Source organism: Nomascus leucogenys, chromosome 20 (genome assembly GCF_006542625.1).
Source record: "Nomascus leucogenys isolate Asia chromosome 20, Asia_NLE_v1, whole genome shotgun sequence".
In the NCBI taxonomy this organism is placed as follows: Eukaryota; Metazoa; Chordata; class Mammalia; order Primates; family Hylobatidae; genus Nomascus; species Nomascus leucogenys.
Genome location: NC_044400.1, coordinates 48,573,610 through 48,591,488, shown reverse-complemented (window position 1 = coordinate 48,591,488; position 17,879 = coordinate 48,573,610). Strand labels below are relative to the sequence as shown.

General features: G+C 44.9%; 1 protein-coding gene across 1 annotated transcript in view; it reads right to left on the bottom strand.

Moving 5' to 3' along the window:
* The window catches only part of RELL1 (RELT like 1), a 74,469-nt gene extending 57,291 nt beyond the window's left edge, over window positions 1-17,178 (bottom strand). The window contains exon 1 of the mRNA XM_012499851.2: window positions 16,975-17,178. Coding sequence (XP_012355305.1) covers window positions 16,975-17,062 — 88 coding nt within the window. The 5' untranslated portion in view covers window positions 17,063-17,178. The remainder of the gene's footprint in view (window positions 1-16,974) is intronic.
* Window positions 17,179-17,879: the final 701 nt, after the last annotated feature.

Here is a 17,879-nt window from a genome sequence, read left to right as displayed (position 1 = left end):
CAAAATGATCTCAATTGTGAATGAAAAATGTTAAGTGAAAAAAATAAAAACACATACAAAGCAGTATTTAGAGCTTAAATGGTCCCAGTTTTCATAAGAAAAAAAGACATCAAAAGGTTATCAAAGTGGTAAGATTATAAATCTTTTTTTCTTTTTAGTGTTTTGTGTCTTAGCATTCCCCACATTTTCTTTTATTTTAATTATTCATAGTACAATCACAAAATGTTTTTGAAAAAAGGGAAGAGGTGTGCATAGAAAAAAAGAAACCTGTTAAAAAAATATCTCCCAAGTACAGTTAACATTTATGTTTTCTTGCTGGAACTCTGGGGCATTTTTTTCTCTCTTTCTACTTTTTGTAGTTTCTAAAATGTCCTGATCATAATCGATAGGTTTTTTTTAAACTGTATGTAACAGTCAATAAGGAGCCATCATTACTGTAAGGTTGAACCATGTGAAATTGTTACTGTAGTGTCAGAGTAATATTAATAGTGTAGACAGCAGTAAACCAGGATACTGGAAATCCCTTAGTAAAGAGACTACTAAACCTACAATCCATCATATTGACATTTTAGATGTTTCCATTGGTTGGAGGCAGAGACAGTGCTATGAAATTTTTGGTGAAAACCACAGGAAACAAGAGTCAAAGAAAACCATACAGTAGTATAACTTCTACTTTATTACACTATAAAACAATGTAAACACATAAACGGTAAGGAACAGCCTGATAATTTTTTTTCTTTCCCACTAATTCTTTTTTATTTGCTTGTTTTTGAGATGGAGTCTCACTCTGTGGTCCAGGCTGGAGTGCAGTGGTGTGATCTCTGCTCACTGCAACCTCTGCCTCCCAGGTTCAAGTGACTCTCCTGCCTCAGCCTCCCAAGTAGCTGGGATTACAGGCACGTGCCACCATGCCCAGCTAATTTTTTGTATTTTTTTAGTAGAGACAAGGTTTCACCATGTTGGCCAAGATGGTCTCGATCTCCTGAACTCGTGATCTGCCCGCCTCGACCTCCCAAAGTGCTGGGATAATAGGCATGAGGCCACCGTGCCCGGCCGCCCCACTAAATCTTTTAAAAACACTTTTGAGCCTTTATCTTCTAAATAGTAAACTATGCAATTTCAGAGAGATTATTCCAGCCCCAGAGTTTTCATATTATGAGTTGGTTTTTCCCAATAGCAAAGACTTGTCTGTTCCATTTTTCCAAAACCCAGTTCTCCAACACCAACTGGGTGTCCCACAATTCAATTAAATTCTGATACCACCTGGCATTTAGTGCAGACTCCACAGGTTAAATGCTCAGTCCCACAAGACTGACCCCACTTCAGATGCCAGCCGCAAATGGGCTCCCCAGGCTAACTGCACTTCTGCCTAGGGACTACAAATTGGGGGCTTCCCATGACCCCCCTCAATAAGTTTGGCATTTTGCTAGAATTATCAGAGGCATTCGAACCAGAGTGACTCCATCTTGAATAGGGGCTGGGTAAAATGAGGCTGAGACCTACTGAGTTGCATTCCAGGAGGTTAGGCATTCTAAGTTACAGGATGAAATAGGAGATCAGCATAAGATACAAGTCACAAAGACCTTGCTGATAAAAGGGTGCCGTAAAGAAGCCAGTGAAAGCCCACCAAAATCAAGATGTCAATGAAAGTGACCTCTGGTTATCCTCACTGCTCATTATATGCTAATTATAATACATTGGCATGCTAAGAAACACTCCCACCGGCACCATGACAGTTTACAGATGCCATGGCAATGTTGGGAAGTTACCTATATGGTCTAAAAAAAAGTAGGAAGCCTCAGTTCTGAGAATTGCTCACCCTTTTCCTGGAAAACTCATGAATAATCCACCCCTTGTTCAGCATATAATCAAGAAATAACCATAAAAATAGCCAATCAGCAGCTCTCGGGGCTGCTCTGCCTGTGGAATAGCCATTCTTTATTCCTTTACTTTCCAATAACCTTGATTTCACTTTACTCTATGGACTTGCCTGGAAGTCTTCCTTGCACGAGGTCCAAGAACCCTCTTCTGGGGTCTAGATCGGGGCTCTTTTGGGTAACAATGACTCACAGAATTCTGAAAATCCCTACACTTATGATTACGGTTTTATTACGAAGCATACAACTCGGATACAGCCAAATGGTAGAGATTCATAGGGCAAGGTAGTTGGGGAACAGGCACGAAAACAGAACTTCCAAGCCCCCTCCAGGCACGCCATCCTCCCAACACATCCATATGTCACCAACCCAGAAGCTCCTAGCCTCCTTGCTGCAGTTTTAACCAAGTTTTTATTATACAGGTTTGACTGACAAAATCATTGGCTATTGTTGAGTGAACCCAATCTCCAGCCTCTTTCCCTTCCCAGAGATCAGGGATTGCAGCTAAAAGTTCTAACCCTGTAATCACATGGTTGGTTCCTCCGGCAACTAGCCCCCATCCTGAAGCTACCTGGGGGCCCACCAAGAGTCCAAGGATCACACGAGCACAAACTCAGGTATGGTCTAAAGGAGCTCATTATGAATAACAAAAAATGTTCCTATCACTCAAGAAATCCCAAGGGTTATTTTTAGGAGTCCCAGGAATCAGGGACAAGATCAAATATATCATTTTTATTACACCACATTGACTCAAAGTCAAGAGTCTTTACTCACTAATACATCAAGATGCAGCACTGAACCAGTGTGGAAAAGATCAACCTTCTCAATCACAAGTTTGTGGTGGCAACAGATCAACTTCCATATGGTTCATGCAAAAGAATTCTCTTTCCCTCCTTCAAGTCTTCTCCATCCCTATCCCTCCCACCCACCCAGGAACTAAGATCCACCAGATCTATTTAGTTTGTGTAACTACTGTTTCCATAATATGTAGGCATTGGATGTATACTGAATTGCTTTGAAGCTGGTTAGTTTTCCTTCCCCAAAATCTATTTCATCACATCATAAGAAATTAAGGGACTGAGAAAACTCACCAGAAGTGACAGAGATGGAGCCCTTAGCCAAGCAGGATTTACAAATCATCGCAGTGCTGATATGCATGGTTTATTTAGAGACTGCCTTAACACTGACAGTCCTCCATACTGGGAAAGAGAAGTAAATAAGGACAAGACCCACAGTAGGGCCAAAAAATGAAAATACACCAACATACTTCCAAAAAATAAATATTTAATGGTTGAGAATTCAATAGTCTGGACCATGTGTGGTGGCTCACGCCTGTAATCAAGAATTCAATAGACAAGCTGATTTGTATAATTTCAAGGTATTTACTCTAACTTAAGAAAAATACGTAATTAGCGAGCTTGAACCATTAATAAACACTCCTTGGCTTTCACACCACCAAGCCATCAAGACTATATACTTTTTTTTTTGGTTTTTTTTTTTTTTTTGAGACAGGGTCTCACTATGTAGCCCAGGCTGGAGTGCAGTGGCACTATCACAGCTCACTGCAGCCTTGAACCTCTGGGCTTAAGCGATCCTCCTGCCTCAACCTCCTGAGTTGCTAGGATGAAAGGCACATGCCACCATGCCCAGCTAATTTTTGTTCTATTTTTGTAGAGACAGGGTCTTGCTATGGTTTTCGGGCTGGTCCTGAACTCCTGGCCTCAAGCAATCCTCCTGCCTCAGCATCCCAAAGTGCTGAGATTACAGGCGTGAGCCACCACGCTAGGCCAGAACTATATACTTAGCACTGACTTCATGATTCTCATTTCTCAGCACTCCTTAAACTTTGAAAAATTGTTTCTATCTGCATGTCATATGGATTGCATTAAATCTATTCTGCTGCATAGATCCTATTTGTATTACTTACAAAGGACTGTATTATTTGCTTGACGGCTCACCCTCTGCCTCCCTACCACCTACACTTTTGCAGAAAAGGAAATGGGAACGGCAATCTCAACTGCCCTGCTGACAGCACAGGGCCCTGTCCCCTTTCAGCTCAGCTTCTGGGGCTCTTCTATCACATGGCAATGCCTGGAGGCCTCTTGTTGTCCCCTATCCTCCACAACTACACAGTAAAGTGCAGTTTCAGGAGCTCTGTCGCCTAGCCTCAGTCTCCCCTCTGCAGCCTCATCTCACGTGACTTCCACTGAGGAGTCTCTGCCACACCCAGTCTGCACTAACTTCTCTATTCCTATCTCCATGTCTTTGCACACAGGCTGTTTCCTTTGCTCAGCACACCATTCCATACACTCCCTTTTAAGGTCCACTGAAAATGCCAAGTTTCAGGCTATGAATGAAGTCTTTTCCATCGCCCTTATCAGAAGGAAAGTCTCCCTCCCTTTGATCCCACACAGCACTTTGTCTGTAGTTCTCTGATTACACCAAACACATTCTCTACTATACTATAGTGATTTGTATTCATAGCTTATCTCCCCCTTCTCAATCACAAGTTTGTGGAGAACAAAAAAGAAGTTTGTTATTCATTTTACATACCTACACAGCACCTAACGATATCTCAAATAAGAGAAACCTCATTTTTAAATTAACTGCACACTGTAAAGAATAATCTACAAGTTTTACCTGCAATGACTATTAAAAAGGGCTGAGTTGACAATCACGACTGTGAAATGAGTTTCACCTTCAAAACCCAGCTTCTTGGCTCTATGACATAGCTTTAAACAATGTCCAATGCTTCCCTTTTTCTTTTGGTGGTTGTTCTGTGTTTTGCCTTTAGAGGGAGGATGGAAAGAACTGAGGAAGCAGTAAAAGCATTCAGGCCATACGAGCATATAGAACAAACTTGCAAAGAAAAATGAAGGAATATCTGCTCATTAGCCATCTGCCACTTCACCAATGCCAGGAAATTCCAGGCTGCTGTTTTTTATAAAGTGGATGATTCACATGATTGTGTTGGGGACTTCCAGCTATGAAGAACTGTTAGAACATTTGAAAATTAGTGTTCCCAAGTTGTACTGTGATACAAAAGCCCAATGAATTCTTCAAACTTCCACCTCTTACAGGAATCTGAGAAAACCAGATTATGTTTACATCCACGCATGGGGAAGGAAGGCTTGGCAGCTTACTGGTATCGAAAGGAATTCTTTTTAGTTAGTTTTGAACCCTACCTGTCTTGTGAACGTGCTACGCACAGGCTCTCTGTAAGTCTTCAACCACTCAGCGAAATCCATCTGGCCACTCAAAGATTGGTAATGGCATAATTGTCTAATGTGTGTCTTTTCAGGAAATTGAAATTGATATGTCCTATCTCCCTCACGCCAAAATTTTATAAAAATCATTTCTAAGCCTAATGACATGTAAATTGAATTACCCCCTCCAAATATTTACTCTAAAAGCAAGTGGACAATTTCTGTAGAACTCCTAAGATAATCATTTCCTGCTAAAAACAAAATCTACATTCAATTTATAAGATGCCTTTGTATTCTCTTTAAGAAGATGAACCTATAATCAAAAAGCTCAGAAACAAATTAAATATAAAACTTTCCTTCTACTAGTGGTGCTGGGCACAGAATACCTGCAATTTCACATAATGCAAAGCGAATTTGAGAACAATGAACATACACCTCACGTTGACTTCCCCTCCTCTGACTTGAACAAGAAATTCCCCTTCTCTTCATCTTGCTTATTCCCTGTAAGTCTCGGTTTCCACATCTCCACAGAACAGAAAACAACATGCAACCTGCTCCTCATAGTGGTTGCAAGAATTAAATTTGATCAGGCAATCAAATATTTTGTACCCATTTCATATGCTCAGCTGCCTCAAGAAGCTCTACCTAGACAAAACAAACATGGTGGAAACAATTGCATGTAACTGAGGGCTAAATAACATGGAAAAGATGCAACATGTATCCATAGACTTGTGGACAATATATTCACAGGAGGCAATGAAGGCAGTGAGAATACCTAGGAAATGTTTCTTAGAAATGCTATCCTTGATCTCAGCTTGAAGAATGGGCAGAGGACAGGACACATACAGCCCCAAGAAGAGGGGAGGGGATTCCACCTACTCTTATCTCTTTCACTGCCCTGCTCACAGTTGATACTTTAGCCAGCATCACCTGGAAACATGAGAGTTGAAAAGCAAGTCTCCAGACCCATCCCAGTCCTATGGACTAAGCACTCTCGGGTGGGGCTCAGAGATCTGTTTTAACCAGCCTTCCAGCTGGGCTTCTGAACACTCAAGTTTGGGAACCACTGCTGTTGCTTTGCTTGATCTTACCTCCTCTCTTCAGTGACCACAAGTTCTTTCCACCTGACCAACTCCTGCAGTTTTTGCAGCTGTAAATTTCACTTTCATTTCCTCCAGAGAGCATGCCCAACCTGCACCGGAGTCTAGTTTGTCCATGCATGTCCCAACCCCAGCCCTAGGTTAGGTATTTTGGCCCTGCGTCATACTTTCCTTGACAAGGTACTCAGGGTATGTCATTTTGCTTGTTTAATTGTCTTCCTGATAACCTACTAGCTCCATAAAGGCAGGTACTGAGTCTATTTTGTTCACATCACTTCATTCTCGGTGCCTTGCACACTGTAAGCTACTTCATTAATATCTGTTGGATAAATAAGTAAATCAAAGAAGCCATGAAACAATTGGTTTTGAGTAGTATAAAGTACTATAAAATCAGGAATAAGATACATATACAATTAATAGATGCATTTGAAGTACTGGTTGTAGAAACACAACTGAGTTTAGTTTGTCCTTGAGAAGAGTTTTATGAAGAGATTTGGGTTTCAAAAATCTTTGCACTGAAAATGCTACCAATGTCACACCATATCACCTGATAAGGTAGTACTGATTGTTTGTTATTATCGTTCTTGGTAAGTATTGCTTGTTTGTTATTATCATTCATTTTTCCTCCATGACCAGATTTTTCTGCCTTTGGAATAATTTGGCCCATAGAGGCTGGCAGACAAAACAGCCTCTCACCAGTGCAGGGGAAGGGCTGTGGGGAGGCTTACATCTAAGATTTGTGGGTGAAGATTGAAAACAGTAACTCTTCACTTTATTATAAAGAAAAAGCTTTGGACCAAGAGTCCTAACACCTGAATTCTAACTCTGGCTTCCTTCCTTCATTCAAATATTTAAATATTTTACTCTACTCCAGGCCCTGTGCTTGGATCCGAGCCTACAATGGCAAACAAGACATACACATAGTCCCTCCCTCACCAAACCTAAAGGTCTCCTCATCTGCTATGGGCTACAGCCATTCCTGACTCCCACAGGACGCTGAACCTTTTTGGGCTAGTTTCCCTAGCTGCAAAAAGAGGGTGTTAATTACAAGATGACCATCAAAGTCCCTTCTGAATCTAAAATATGACTAAGAATAACACAATTACTCCCATGAGTCAGTTAGCCAAAGTTCTTCCTAGTCCTCCTCCTCCTACATCCAAGGAGCTGAGAAACCAGGCCCTTGAGCATGAGGATCAAGGGCATATGTAGATCAAGGAAACCTGCCATAGGCAGCAAGGCTGGATCCACTTCCATAGACAGCCTAACAGAATGAGAAGAGTCCCAGAATGAGGAAAGACACTCACTTAAGTCCTGGCTGTGCCAACACAGTTTCCTCATCTGCTAAATAAAAGCTTGCAGGACACAGTCAAGGTCCCTTCCAGCCCTAATACTACAGGACTCTGCTTCCTCCTCCTAAGAGTCTCCTTCATTGAAACACTCATCAAAGAGCCACGAGAAGATGAACAAGAAGCAGTTGGACCCTGGATAATCACAAAGCATGTCAGTGTGACAATTACATCAAATACTGAAGAAAAACTGTCACAATTTTGTGACTACACCTATAGATCAGCTATCTAAGAATAAACCAATTGGTGAATCTTCCAAAGTTCTTCCAAAAGAAAATGTCATGTTCTACCCTTACGTTATTAGGCCATTCTTGCACTGCTATAAAGAAATACCTGAGGCTGGGCATGGTGGCTTACGCCTGTAATCCCAACACTATGGGAGCCCAAGGCAGGTAGATCACGTGAGGTCAGGAGTTCCAGACCAGCCTAGCCAACATGGTGAAACCCAGTCTCTACTTAAAAATACAAAAATTAGCCAGGCATGGTGGCAGGCGCCTGTAATCCCAGCTACTCGGGAGCTAAGGCGGAGAATCACTTGAACCCGGGAGGCAGAGGCTGCAGTGAGCTGAGATCACACCATTGCACTCCAGCAGCCTGAGCGACAGAACAAGACCTTGTCCCCCCAAAAAAGAAATACCTGAGACTGAGTAATTTATTTTTTAAAACAGAGGTTTAATTGGCTCACAGTTCTGCAGGCTGTATAGGAAGCACAGTGGCATCTGCTTCTGAGGAGGCCTCAGAAGCTTCCAATCATGGCAGAAGGCAACGGAGGAGCAGGCACATCACATGGTGAAAGCAGGAGCAAGAGAGAGTCGGGGGGAGGTACCACACACTTTTAAACAAACAGATCTCTTGTGAACTCACTCACTATCGTGCGGACAGCACTTCTCATGATGATGCTAAATCATTCATGAGAAATCTAACCCCATGATCCAATCACCTTCCACCAGGCCCCACCTCTAAAACTGGGGATTACCATTCAACATGAAATTTGGGCAGGGACAAATATACAGACTATATCACCTTATAAAGGTAGTGTTTTCCTTCCTTCTTTGCTTAGTTTTGGTGGCTAATGGCTCTGCCCCACAAATCCCCTGCCTCCCAAGAGAACTCTGCCAAGCCCATTGGACCCTACTCCTTTAGGCATTGCCCAACATCCCCTCCTCAAAGACCCCTCTGCCCTTTACACAACCAGCACCAGCACCCAGGGCTCAGGAACAACAGTTGACAGGAAACCCCTCAAGTAATGGCAGAGGCCCAAAAAGGAAAATTCTGGAGTGGTTAGGAACTTTGTCTCAATCTTTAGCTGTGATAGGTTAGTATTTGGTTTAGGCTAGGCAATAATAATACACTTTTTGATCACTTACTGTGTGCCAAGCACTCACTAGTTTTACGTAACTGACACAACAATGCCGTGAGACAGCTCAGCCATATTCTCTCTATAATACAGATAAGGAAAGTAATTTAAAGATTTTTTTCTTCTCTGTACAACAGGCACTTTTATTAGTGGCTGGAATGCAGTTATCCACAAGAGTGCACAAACAAAATGGGAGAGGGGGATCAGGTAGGGCTGGCAGCGGGCACGGGAAATGGGAGATACCTGGGGTTCTCTCTGTTCGAGATCCTCGGACGGTGCTATTGAGTAAAGAGAAGAAGCCAGGGGCCTTGGGGTATTGCAAGTGAGAATGGAAAACCAGGTCCTGCTGGCCGGGCACGGTGGCTCACGCTTGTAATCCCAGCACTTTGGGAGGCCGAGGCGGGCGGATCACGAGGTCAGGAGATCGAGACCACGGTGAAACCCCGTCTCTACTAAAAATACAAAAAAATTAGCCGGGTGTGGTGGCGGGCGCCTGTAGTCCCAGCTACTCGGAGAGGCTGAGGCAGGAGAATGGCATGAACCCGGGAGGCGGAGCTTGCAGTGAGCCGAGACTGCGCCACTGCACTCCAGCCTGGGTGACAGAGCAAGACTCCGTCTCAAAAAAAAAAAAAAAAGGGGAAAACCGGGTCCTCTGAGTTCAACAGGTTTGGCAAAAGGATCCTCAAGGTCAGATGTCCGGCCCCTCTACCCATCCATCCTCCAGAAAGTCCCCTGGGTAGATTCAGTTTCTCTTACAAAGAGAACTGTGTTAGTAACTGGCAGAAGAAAGCAGAGGAGAAATTTGGCCCAAACTCTCCATCTAGCCAACAAGTTTCCATTCTAATTGGCACCCATTCATAAAGTCACTTGGAATAAACAAAACCTTAGTTTTTTGGGGGTATCCTTATTTTCTTAGATTTCACACTAGAGTACCAAAGTTGTACTTCTTTTTCTGAAGTGTCACTCATTTTGAGGACTCATTTTCTCCACTGGAAATTTTGCTACTTTGAGCAGCTTTGTATTTGCCTCCAAACAGATGAGTCACAGAAGCGAAAATGCAGGACCATAATCCCTTATCTGAAAACCTGGAGGTCAGATGTGCTTCAAAGTTCAAACCTTGTGATTTTAGGAAGGTAATGCAATGCATTTAGTGTACAACCTGTAACACTCAAATCAAATTCATTAATATTATTCAGCAGAACATGCAAATAGTCAAGACAGAATAATATATACCATAGAACCTCACATTAGGCTGGGTGTGGTGGTGCATCCCTATAATCCCAGCACTTTGGGAGGCCGAGGTGGGTGGATCACATGAGGTCAAGAGTTCCAGATCAGCCTGGCCAACATGGTGAAACCCCACCTCTACTAAAAATACAAAAATTAGCCAGGCGTGGTGGTGCATGCCTATAATCCCAGCTACTCGGGAGGCTGAGGCAGGTGAATCTCTTGAACCCAGGAGGCGGAGCTTGCAGTGAGCCAAGATAGCACCACTGCACTCCAGCCTGGGAGACAGAGAGAGACTCCATCTCAAAAAAAAAATTTAAAACCTCACATTAGTTCAAGTTAAGTTTTACGACCTACAGAGGCTATCAAAAGCCTACAAGAAAAACTTGTTTTCAGAGCTTTTTACATTTCAGAATTGTCCATAAAGGCACTTGCAAATGGCTCAAAAACTAGAAGAAAACAAAATCAACCTGATAGTTACCAACCACGTACAAATTAAAACAATCAAGGTACCAATTTTTGCCTAACAAATTAGCGAATATGTTTTTCAGAGAAAATAACAAGAATATGAAATTGAGTCTTTTTGGCTATTGCTGTGAGAATGTAACCTGGGATGACCTTCAGATCAACACTGATGTCATCAATTGCCTCAAAAATGTGAACATCTTTGACCCTCAAAGTGCCTTTTCAGGAACCCATTTTCTGTGGAAGTCCTCTGATATTTAGGCAAAGTTTCATGCACAGAGGCATTCACTGAAATGAGTTTTAAAACTCACTTAAAAATAATTATCAACTGAAATCTCCCAAATAGTTACATAGTAAAGTAAAATACAGTGAATCAATATAGTGGAGCAGTAGGCAGCCCTTTTTTGGGTGTGTACAGAAATAGAGAAACATTTCTGTGTAACATAAACTGAAAAAGTCATGATACAAAGTTATATTGCATTATGAACCTATCCGAGTTAAAAATGCAATTAAAGAACCTATCCGAGTTAAAAATGCAATTACAGGCTCATGTCTGTAATCCCAGCACTTTGGGAGGCCGAGGCGGGCGGATCATGAGGTCAGAAGATCAAGACCATCCTGGCTAACAGTGAAACACGGTCTCTACTAAAAATACAAAAACAAAATTAGCCGAGCATGGTGGTGGGCGCTTGTAGTCCCAGCTACTTGGGAGGCTGAGGCGGGAGAATGGCGTGAACCCGGGAGGCGGAGCTTGCAGTTAGCTGAGATCGCACCACTGCACTCCAGCCTGGGTGACAGAGCAACACCCTATCTCAAAAAAAAAAAAAAAAAAAATGCAATTAGAGAAGACCAGAATGAAATATGCTAACAATGGCTAGTGCCTTGGAGTAATGGAATCAAGAGTGATTCTCGCTCCTTCCTCCCACAGACTTTAAATCTTTGGGGAAATTTTCCAAAAATACCTAGTGCACTGTATTTCAGCTAAAGGGAAATGGGAAAAGATGGCTTGGCTACTTAACTCCCATGCAACAGTAGCAAACTCTAATCTGAGGGGTCACTCTGGGCTTTTTAAAAATCCCTATCATTGCAAAGCTATCACCACCTCCAGAATAAAAACTGTTTAATATATGTGGTCCACATTTATTTGACAGTTTAAATGACATAATATAAATCAAGCCTAATATTAGCGCACTCTGGAGAAAAAATACTATATTTTTTAAAGATACACAGGATAAAAGATATATGCCACTTTGCCATTTACCCAGAACTTTCAGAGACAAGAGCTCAGTAAGACAGAGCAGCCAGTAGGACAGATAGACAGGTGTTGGCACAATGCCCATTTTACAGGTGAGGAAATGGAGGTGGGCAGAACCATATGCTGCAGGCATCAGGGTCTCCTTCTGATTTTTTTTTTTTTTTTTTTTTTTTTGAGATGGAGTCTCGCTCTGTCACCCAGGCTGGAGTGCAGTGGCACGATCTCAGCTCACTGCAACCTCCGCTTCCCAGGTTCGAGTGATTCTCCTGCCTCAGCCTCCCCAGTAGCTGGGACTACAGGCATGTGCCACCACACCCAACTAATTTTTGTATTTCTAGTAGAGACGGGGTTTCACCATATTGGCCAGGCTGGTCTTGAACTCCTGACCTCGTGATCCGTCTGCCTTGGCCTCCCAAAGTGCTGGGATTATAGGCGTGAGCCACTGCACCTGGCCTCCTTCTGATTTTTGACTTCAAGTCCAAGGCCCTGACTTAAGGCTTGGTGCTCTTTCCACCATAGCACCCCATGACCTTGTTACTTACTGATTCTTTATAAATACGTCAGAATAAAAAGAATTTTCTTACTCAAAAAAATAGTTTAGTAATAATAAGCATGGACTTCAAAATCAAACAGATCTGACTCAATGGACTCCATGACAAAATCCAGCTTACACATGAGTGACTTTTTCTTTTTTTCTTTTTTTTTTTTTTTGAGACGGAGTCTCGCTCTGTCACCCAGGCTGGAGTGCAGTGGCGTGATCTGGGCTCACTGCTAGCCCCGCCTCCCGGGTTCACGCCATTCTCCTGCCTCAGCCTCTCCAAGTAGCTGGGACTACAGGCGCCCGACACCACGCCTGGCTAATTTTTTGTATTTTTAGTAGAGACGGGGTTTCACCGTGGTCTCGATCTCCTGACCTCGTGATCCGCCCGCCTCGGCCTCCCAAAGTGCTGAGATTACAAGCGTGAGACACCGCGCCCAGCCCATGAGTAACTTTTTCAACTTCTCTGAGGCTCAATTTCCTCATCTACAAACACAGGAATAAAATTACATATATAACTGACAGGAAATTCATTGTAAGAATGAAATGATCTAGGTACTTAGACTACCGCCTGCCACAAACCAGGTAATAATAAAAATTGAATTCCTTTTTCCTAAAAGAGTAAAGCGTCTACAGTGTACTAACACCAAATTCTGATTTTAGTTTTTATAAACCACACCAGAATTATTAACATACCTGTTTTCAGCAGCAACCAAATCTTTACAACCACTGAAGTGTCCCAAATTATTAGGAACCACTCAACCTAATAGTTTATACCAGTGACAATTTAATTTATTCTTGTCAGCTTTAAATCATTTCTCTATTGTTTTAATAAGCCACTAAACTTCAACATTAGGGCCAAAGAATCATTTTTAAAGAAACAATAAAATCTGTTGTTTGTTCACTTGGGGCTTTGGTCTCTCACATTCAAATTCAACTCTTCAAACTTCCAAATAGATTCATTTCATTTCCTTTTTTGGGGGGGTGGGGCAGGGAATTGACAGAGACTTCTCACATTTTTCATTTCCTTTTTAAATTAAATGTAGACATGGACTCCCAAGTTCCAAGGCATGCTTTTTCAAAACTTTCCAAACACTATATATTATGTGGATGTACAGCTTCGCAGCTACCTGGCTAAGACAGAACCCAGAATTTAATAAAGCTTATCTTTAGCATCTAAAAGGGAGTCAGAATGCTGGAGGGAAGCCCGCAGCCCAAGGACAATGCATTTCTCATCTCACCAGCCCCAGGACTTCTTCCACCCACTCCTTACTCGAGGGCTATGCCCACTGTCTGAGAGAGAAACTAATAAACCTAAAGGTTGAGTAACCAGAGAACTTAAGGACATAAATAAGCCAAGATGTGGAAAATCATCCCTTTGGGTGCTTGTGGTATATAGTTTCGAATGCTGCTGCTAAGAGACAAGTTTAATGAGATTCTTCTACTAGGAAGGAAGTGAAAAAGGCATTGTCACTACCCACCGTGAAGCTATCTGCCCTTCTTTTCTCTACTTAACAACTTCTGATAACCACATGCTTACAATTTTATGATGTTCTAAACTATCTTAGAATCTCAGCGAGATTGCAGAGGTTGACTCATATTCTATTTTTTCTCTGCAGAGCAGTGGGGTACAGTGGAAAGGGAATGAACTTTGGAATCAAGCAGGCTGGGTTATCCCAGATAAAGATACATATAAAGGTACACACATACACAGACACCTCCTAGTGGTTCTGCTTCTCTGAATGCTGACTGGCACAGTACCTATCAGTTGTTTAACCTCTCTTGCCTCAGTTGCCTTACTGGAAATAAGTATTTCATAGGGTTATGAGCAATGAGTTTAAAAATGCATATGAAGGCTGGGCGCGGTGGCTCACACCTGTAATCCCTGCACTTTGGGAGGTCGAGGAGGGCGGATCACTTGAGGTCAGGAGTTACAAACCAGCATAGCCAACATGGTGAAGCCCCGATTCTACTAAAAAATACAAAAATTAGCCAGGCATGCTGGTGGGAGCCTATAATCTCAGCTACTCGGGAGGCTGAGGCAGGAGAATTGCTTGAGCCCGGGAGACGGAAGTTGTAGTGAGCCGAGATCGCACCACTGCACCTCAGCCTGGGAGGCAGAGCAAGACTCTGTCTTAAAAAATAATAAAAATAAAAATAAAAATAAATAAATAAATAAAAATGCAGCCGGGCGTGGTGGCTCACGGCTGTAATTCCAGCACTTTGGGAGGCCAAGGCGGGCAGATCACGAGGTCAGAAGATCGAGACCATCCTGGCTAACATGGTGAAACCCCGTCTCTACTAAAAATACAAAAAATTAGCCAGGCGTGGTGGTGGGCGCCTGTAGTCCCAGCTACTCGGGAGGCTGAGGCAGGAGAATGGTGTGAACCCGGGAGGCGGAGCTTGCAGTGAGATCGCGCCACTGCACTCCAGCCTGGGCGACAGAGCAAGACTCCGTCTCAAAAAGAAAAATAAATAAATAAATAAATAAAAATGCATATAAAGTACTCAACCCAAAGCCTGGCACACAGCAGGCACTCAACAGTATTTCCCATTCCTTTCCCTCTACTTCCCTATGCTCAACGTGAGAACATTAACACCATCTTTGGTTCCAAGGGGATCAGACGTTGGCTGGTCAGAGCATCTTCTCTTTACACACACTTCAAGATACTTGCAAATTTGTGCTCTGTATCTTTTCCTTTTTAGACACCTGTTTCTTCTTCCGCATTAACTTTCATCAAAAAGAAAAAAAAAAAAAGGCTGTCATGCAATTAGATGAGAGCTTTCATCAGTCACATTCTAGTCCTGAGACCTGGGTGTTGCTCGGAGGTCAAACCAAACACACACCCACTCTAGGGATGGATTTCTCCTGCTGATGATGGCTAATTACATGCATCATGTGCTGAATTTTTAATAATTTTACTCCCAGATTAAACTCTTCCTCAGATTCTGTTGCAACTGACTCTAACCCTCTAAGGAATGTCTCCAACCTCACATCCAAGTGGAACCTGATTATGCACCTATGTGTCCCAGCAATCAAACGCAGGATGAAAATCAAAATGAACCAGCAGGGCATGGTGGCTCATGCCTGTAATACCAGCACTTTGGGAGGCCGAGGCAGGAGGATCACTTGAGGTCGGGAGTTTGAGACCAGCCTGGCCAATATGGCAAAACCCCATCTCTACTAAAAATACAAAAATTAGCCGGGGATGGTGGCACATGCCTGTAATCCCAGCTGCTCCGAAGGCTGAGGCAGGAGAATCACTTGAACCAGAGAGCTGGAGGTTGCAGTGAGCCGAGATCATGCCACTGCACTCCAGTCTGGGTGACAGAATGAGACCCTGTATCAAAATAAGAAAAAGAAAAACAATTGTTCCATCCAGTACAACATGTCACTAGCTGCCATTTCCCCAGGTAGATGGCTAACGGAAATACGGGCCTGCTAAAAAGACTCAGGAGACAATACTATCCATCTCCTTCCCTTCCAATCTGCTCTGGTTTCTATGAAAAAGTGAAGGCCAAACTGCTAAGTCAGTGTAAAAGTTGTAAGCGACTGAAATGTTCTCAGGAGGAAGAGTTTATGGATGTTTATGGAGGAGACAGTCACTGTTGAAAGGCTTCCAGTTGCTTATTATTTGGACCTGAGGAGGAGCCACCCCTGAAACCAGGCTTGGAAGAGCTTGCTGACGTCAGACTCCCAGCTGTAGTAACCCCAAATGGCCAAGTAAGTTTTTTTTTTTTTTTTAACTGCAGCTGTTAGGTGGCAATTAAGAGGGGAAGCGGTGGTAAGGAATCCCTAGTGTCTGTAATTATAAAAGCAAGGATGTGACACAGGACTTCCATAAAACTTACACCTCCTCTTAAGATTGATTTCAATTAAAAACTGCTTCATCGTTGGTAACACTTTAGCATCTCTGTTGGTGGCTTCCTGCCCTGACCACACAAGGTTCCTTTCGTGACGACAGGAATCAACACAATGAAGAAAAAAATGTAGTTTACCAAGGCGCCTTCCCTTTTTCCGAGCCTGATTTATACAGGATATATGGGAAGAAATGTGGACTCCTTGACCTGTTACAAGAATCCATCAACCACCCAAATAAATGGAAACGTGGAAAGAGATTCAAAGTCCTCTAGGTTTTAGGATATTTTAAGGTATTTAAAAGGGAGAAGGAGGTGCCGACAGCGAACCCGGTGCTCTGTGTCACGATCTTCCGCTCGCGGCGCCTTTGAGGACAAGGGCGGCGGGAAAGGGGTCCGCGGGGTTCCGAGGCGCGCGGCCGTGGAGGAAGCGCCCCAGAGGAAGGCCTGGTCCCTACACCCCGCACAGCCCAGGGCTGGGGGACACAGATCCTCGGAGGAGGCCCCGGGGAGGGAAGGCGGGAGCGGGGCCCGCGGAAGGGGAGGGACGGGAGCCGTTGCCACGCACCGCGCCCTGCCCGGACGGCCGCGGGACAGCCAGTTGTTCAGCGCCAGGATCCCGCGGCTGTGCCAGAAAGCAGGCTCCTTGGGACGCCGCGGGGCTGCAGTCCCGACCCCTCGCTTCCTTCCGCGCTCCCGGGACCGGGCTCAGCACCCGGCGCCCCGGCTCCGACCGGACACTCACCCGGAGCCACCAGCGGCGAACTCACGGCGCCTCCCACGAAGACAGCAGCGGCTAGGACGGCGGACCCCGGGAGTGCCCGCGGAGCCATCGCCGCGTCGCTTCGCCCTCCTCCCCCAGGGCGCCGCGTCCCGCGCTCGGGAAGGCAAAGCCGCTCCGGAGCCTGCGAGCTGATCAAGTGGCTGGGCTGGGCCCTAGGAAGCGGCGAACCCCGCCCCTTCATGGCCCCGCCCCCCCGCCACACTCACCTCGGCTCGGTCCCGCCTCTCCCCGCGCGCCCCGGGCTCCACCTAAGCCGGCACGAGGCCCACTCATGGCTCCGCCCCCGACTCCCCGCCCACCTCAGCATGATCCCGCCTCCCTGCCAATCCTGCTTCCTTTCCAAGCCCGGCAGCAGCCTCAGCGGCGCAGCTAGGCCATGGACACGCCCTCTTTCTCCACCCACCTCGGCTTGGCCCCGCCTCTCCCTGCCCAGCCCCGGACTCCACCTAAGAAGGCACATGGTCCATCCATGGCCCCGCCCTTTTCCCCGCCCACAGCTCAGCCCGACCCCTCCTCTCCCTACCGCTCCCGCTTCCTTTCCAACCCCAGCGGCAGCCTCCGCGGCGCAGTTAGGCTATAGCCCCGCCCTTGTGCCCTGCCCACCGTGGCCCAGCCCTGCCTCTACTTGCCACGCCCGCTTCCTTTCCAAGCTGGGCCGGGATTACGCGGGAGCCCGGGGGTTGGGGGGGAGGGTCGCCCGAGTGCAGCCTCCCTCCGGCGCTGGGACTAGGCGGGCGTGGGAAGAGAAAGAGGGAGCGCGCCCCGAGAAGCACTGGACAGCCAGAAGCGGCCAGCACTGGAGTGAGCACAGTCTTTTCTCGCTGTTGGCATGTCTATCCACTAGCATTCCCCTCGGTTGCAGGTCT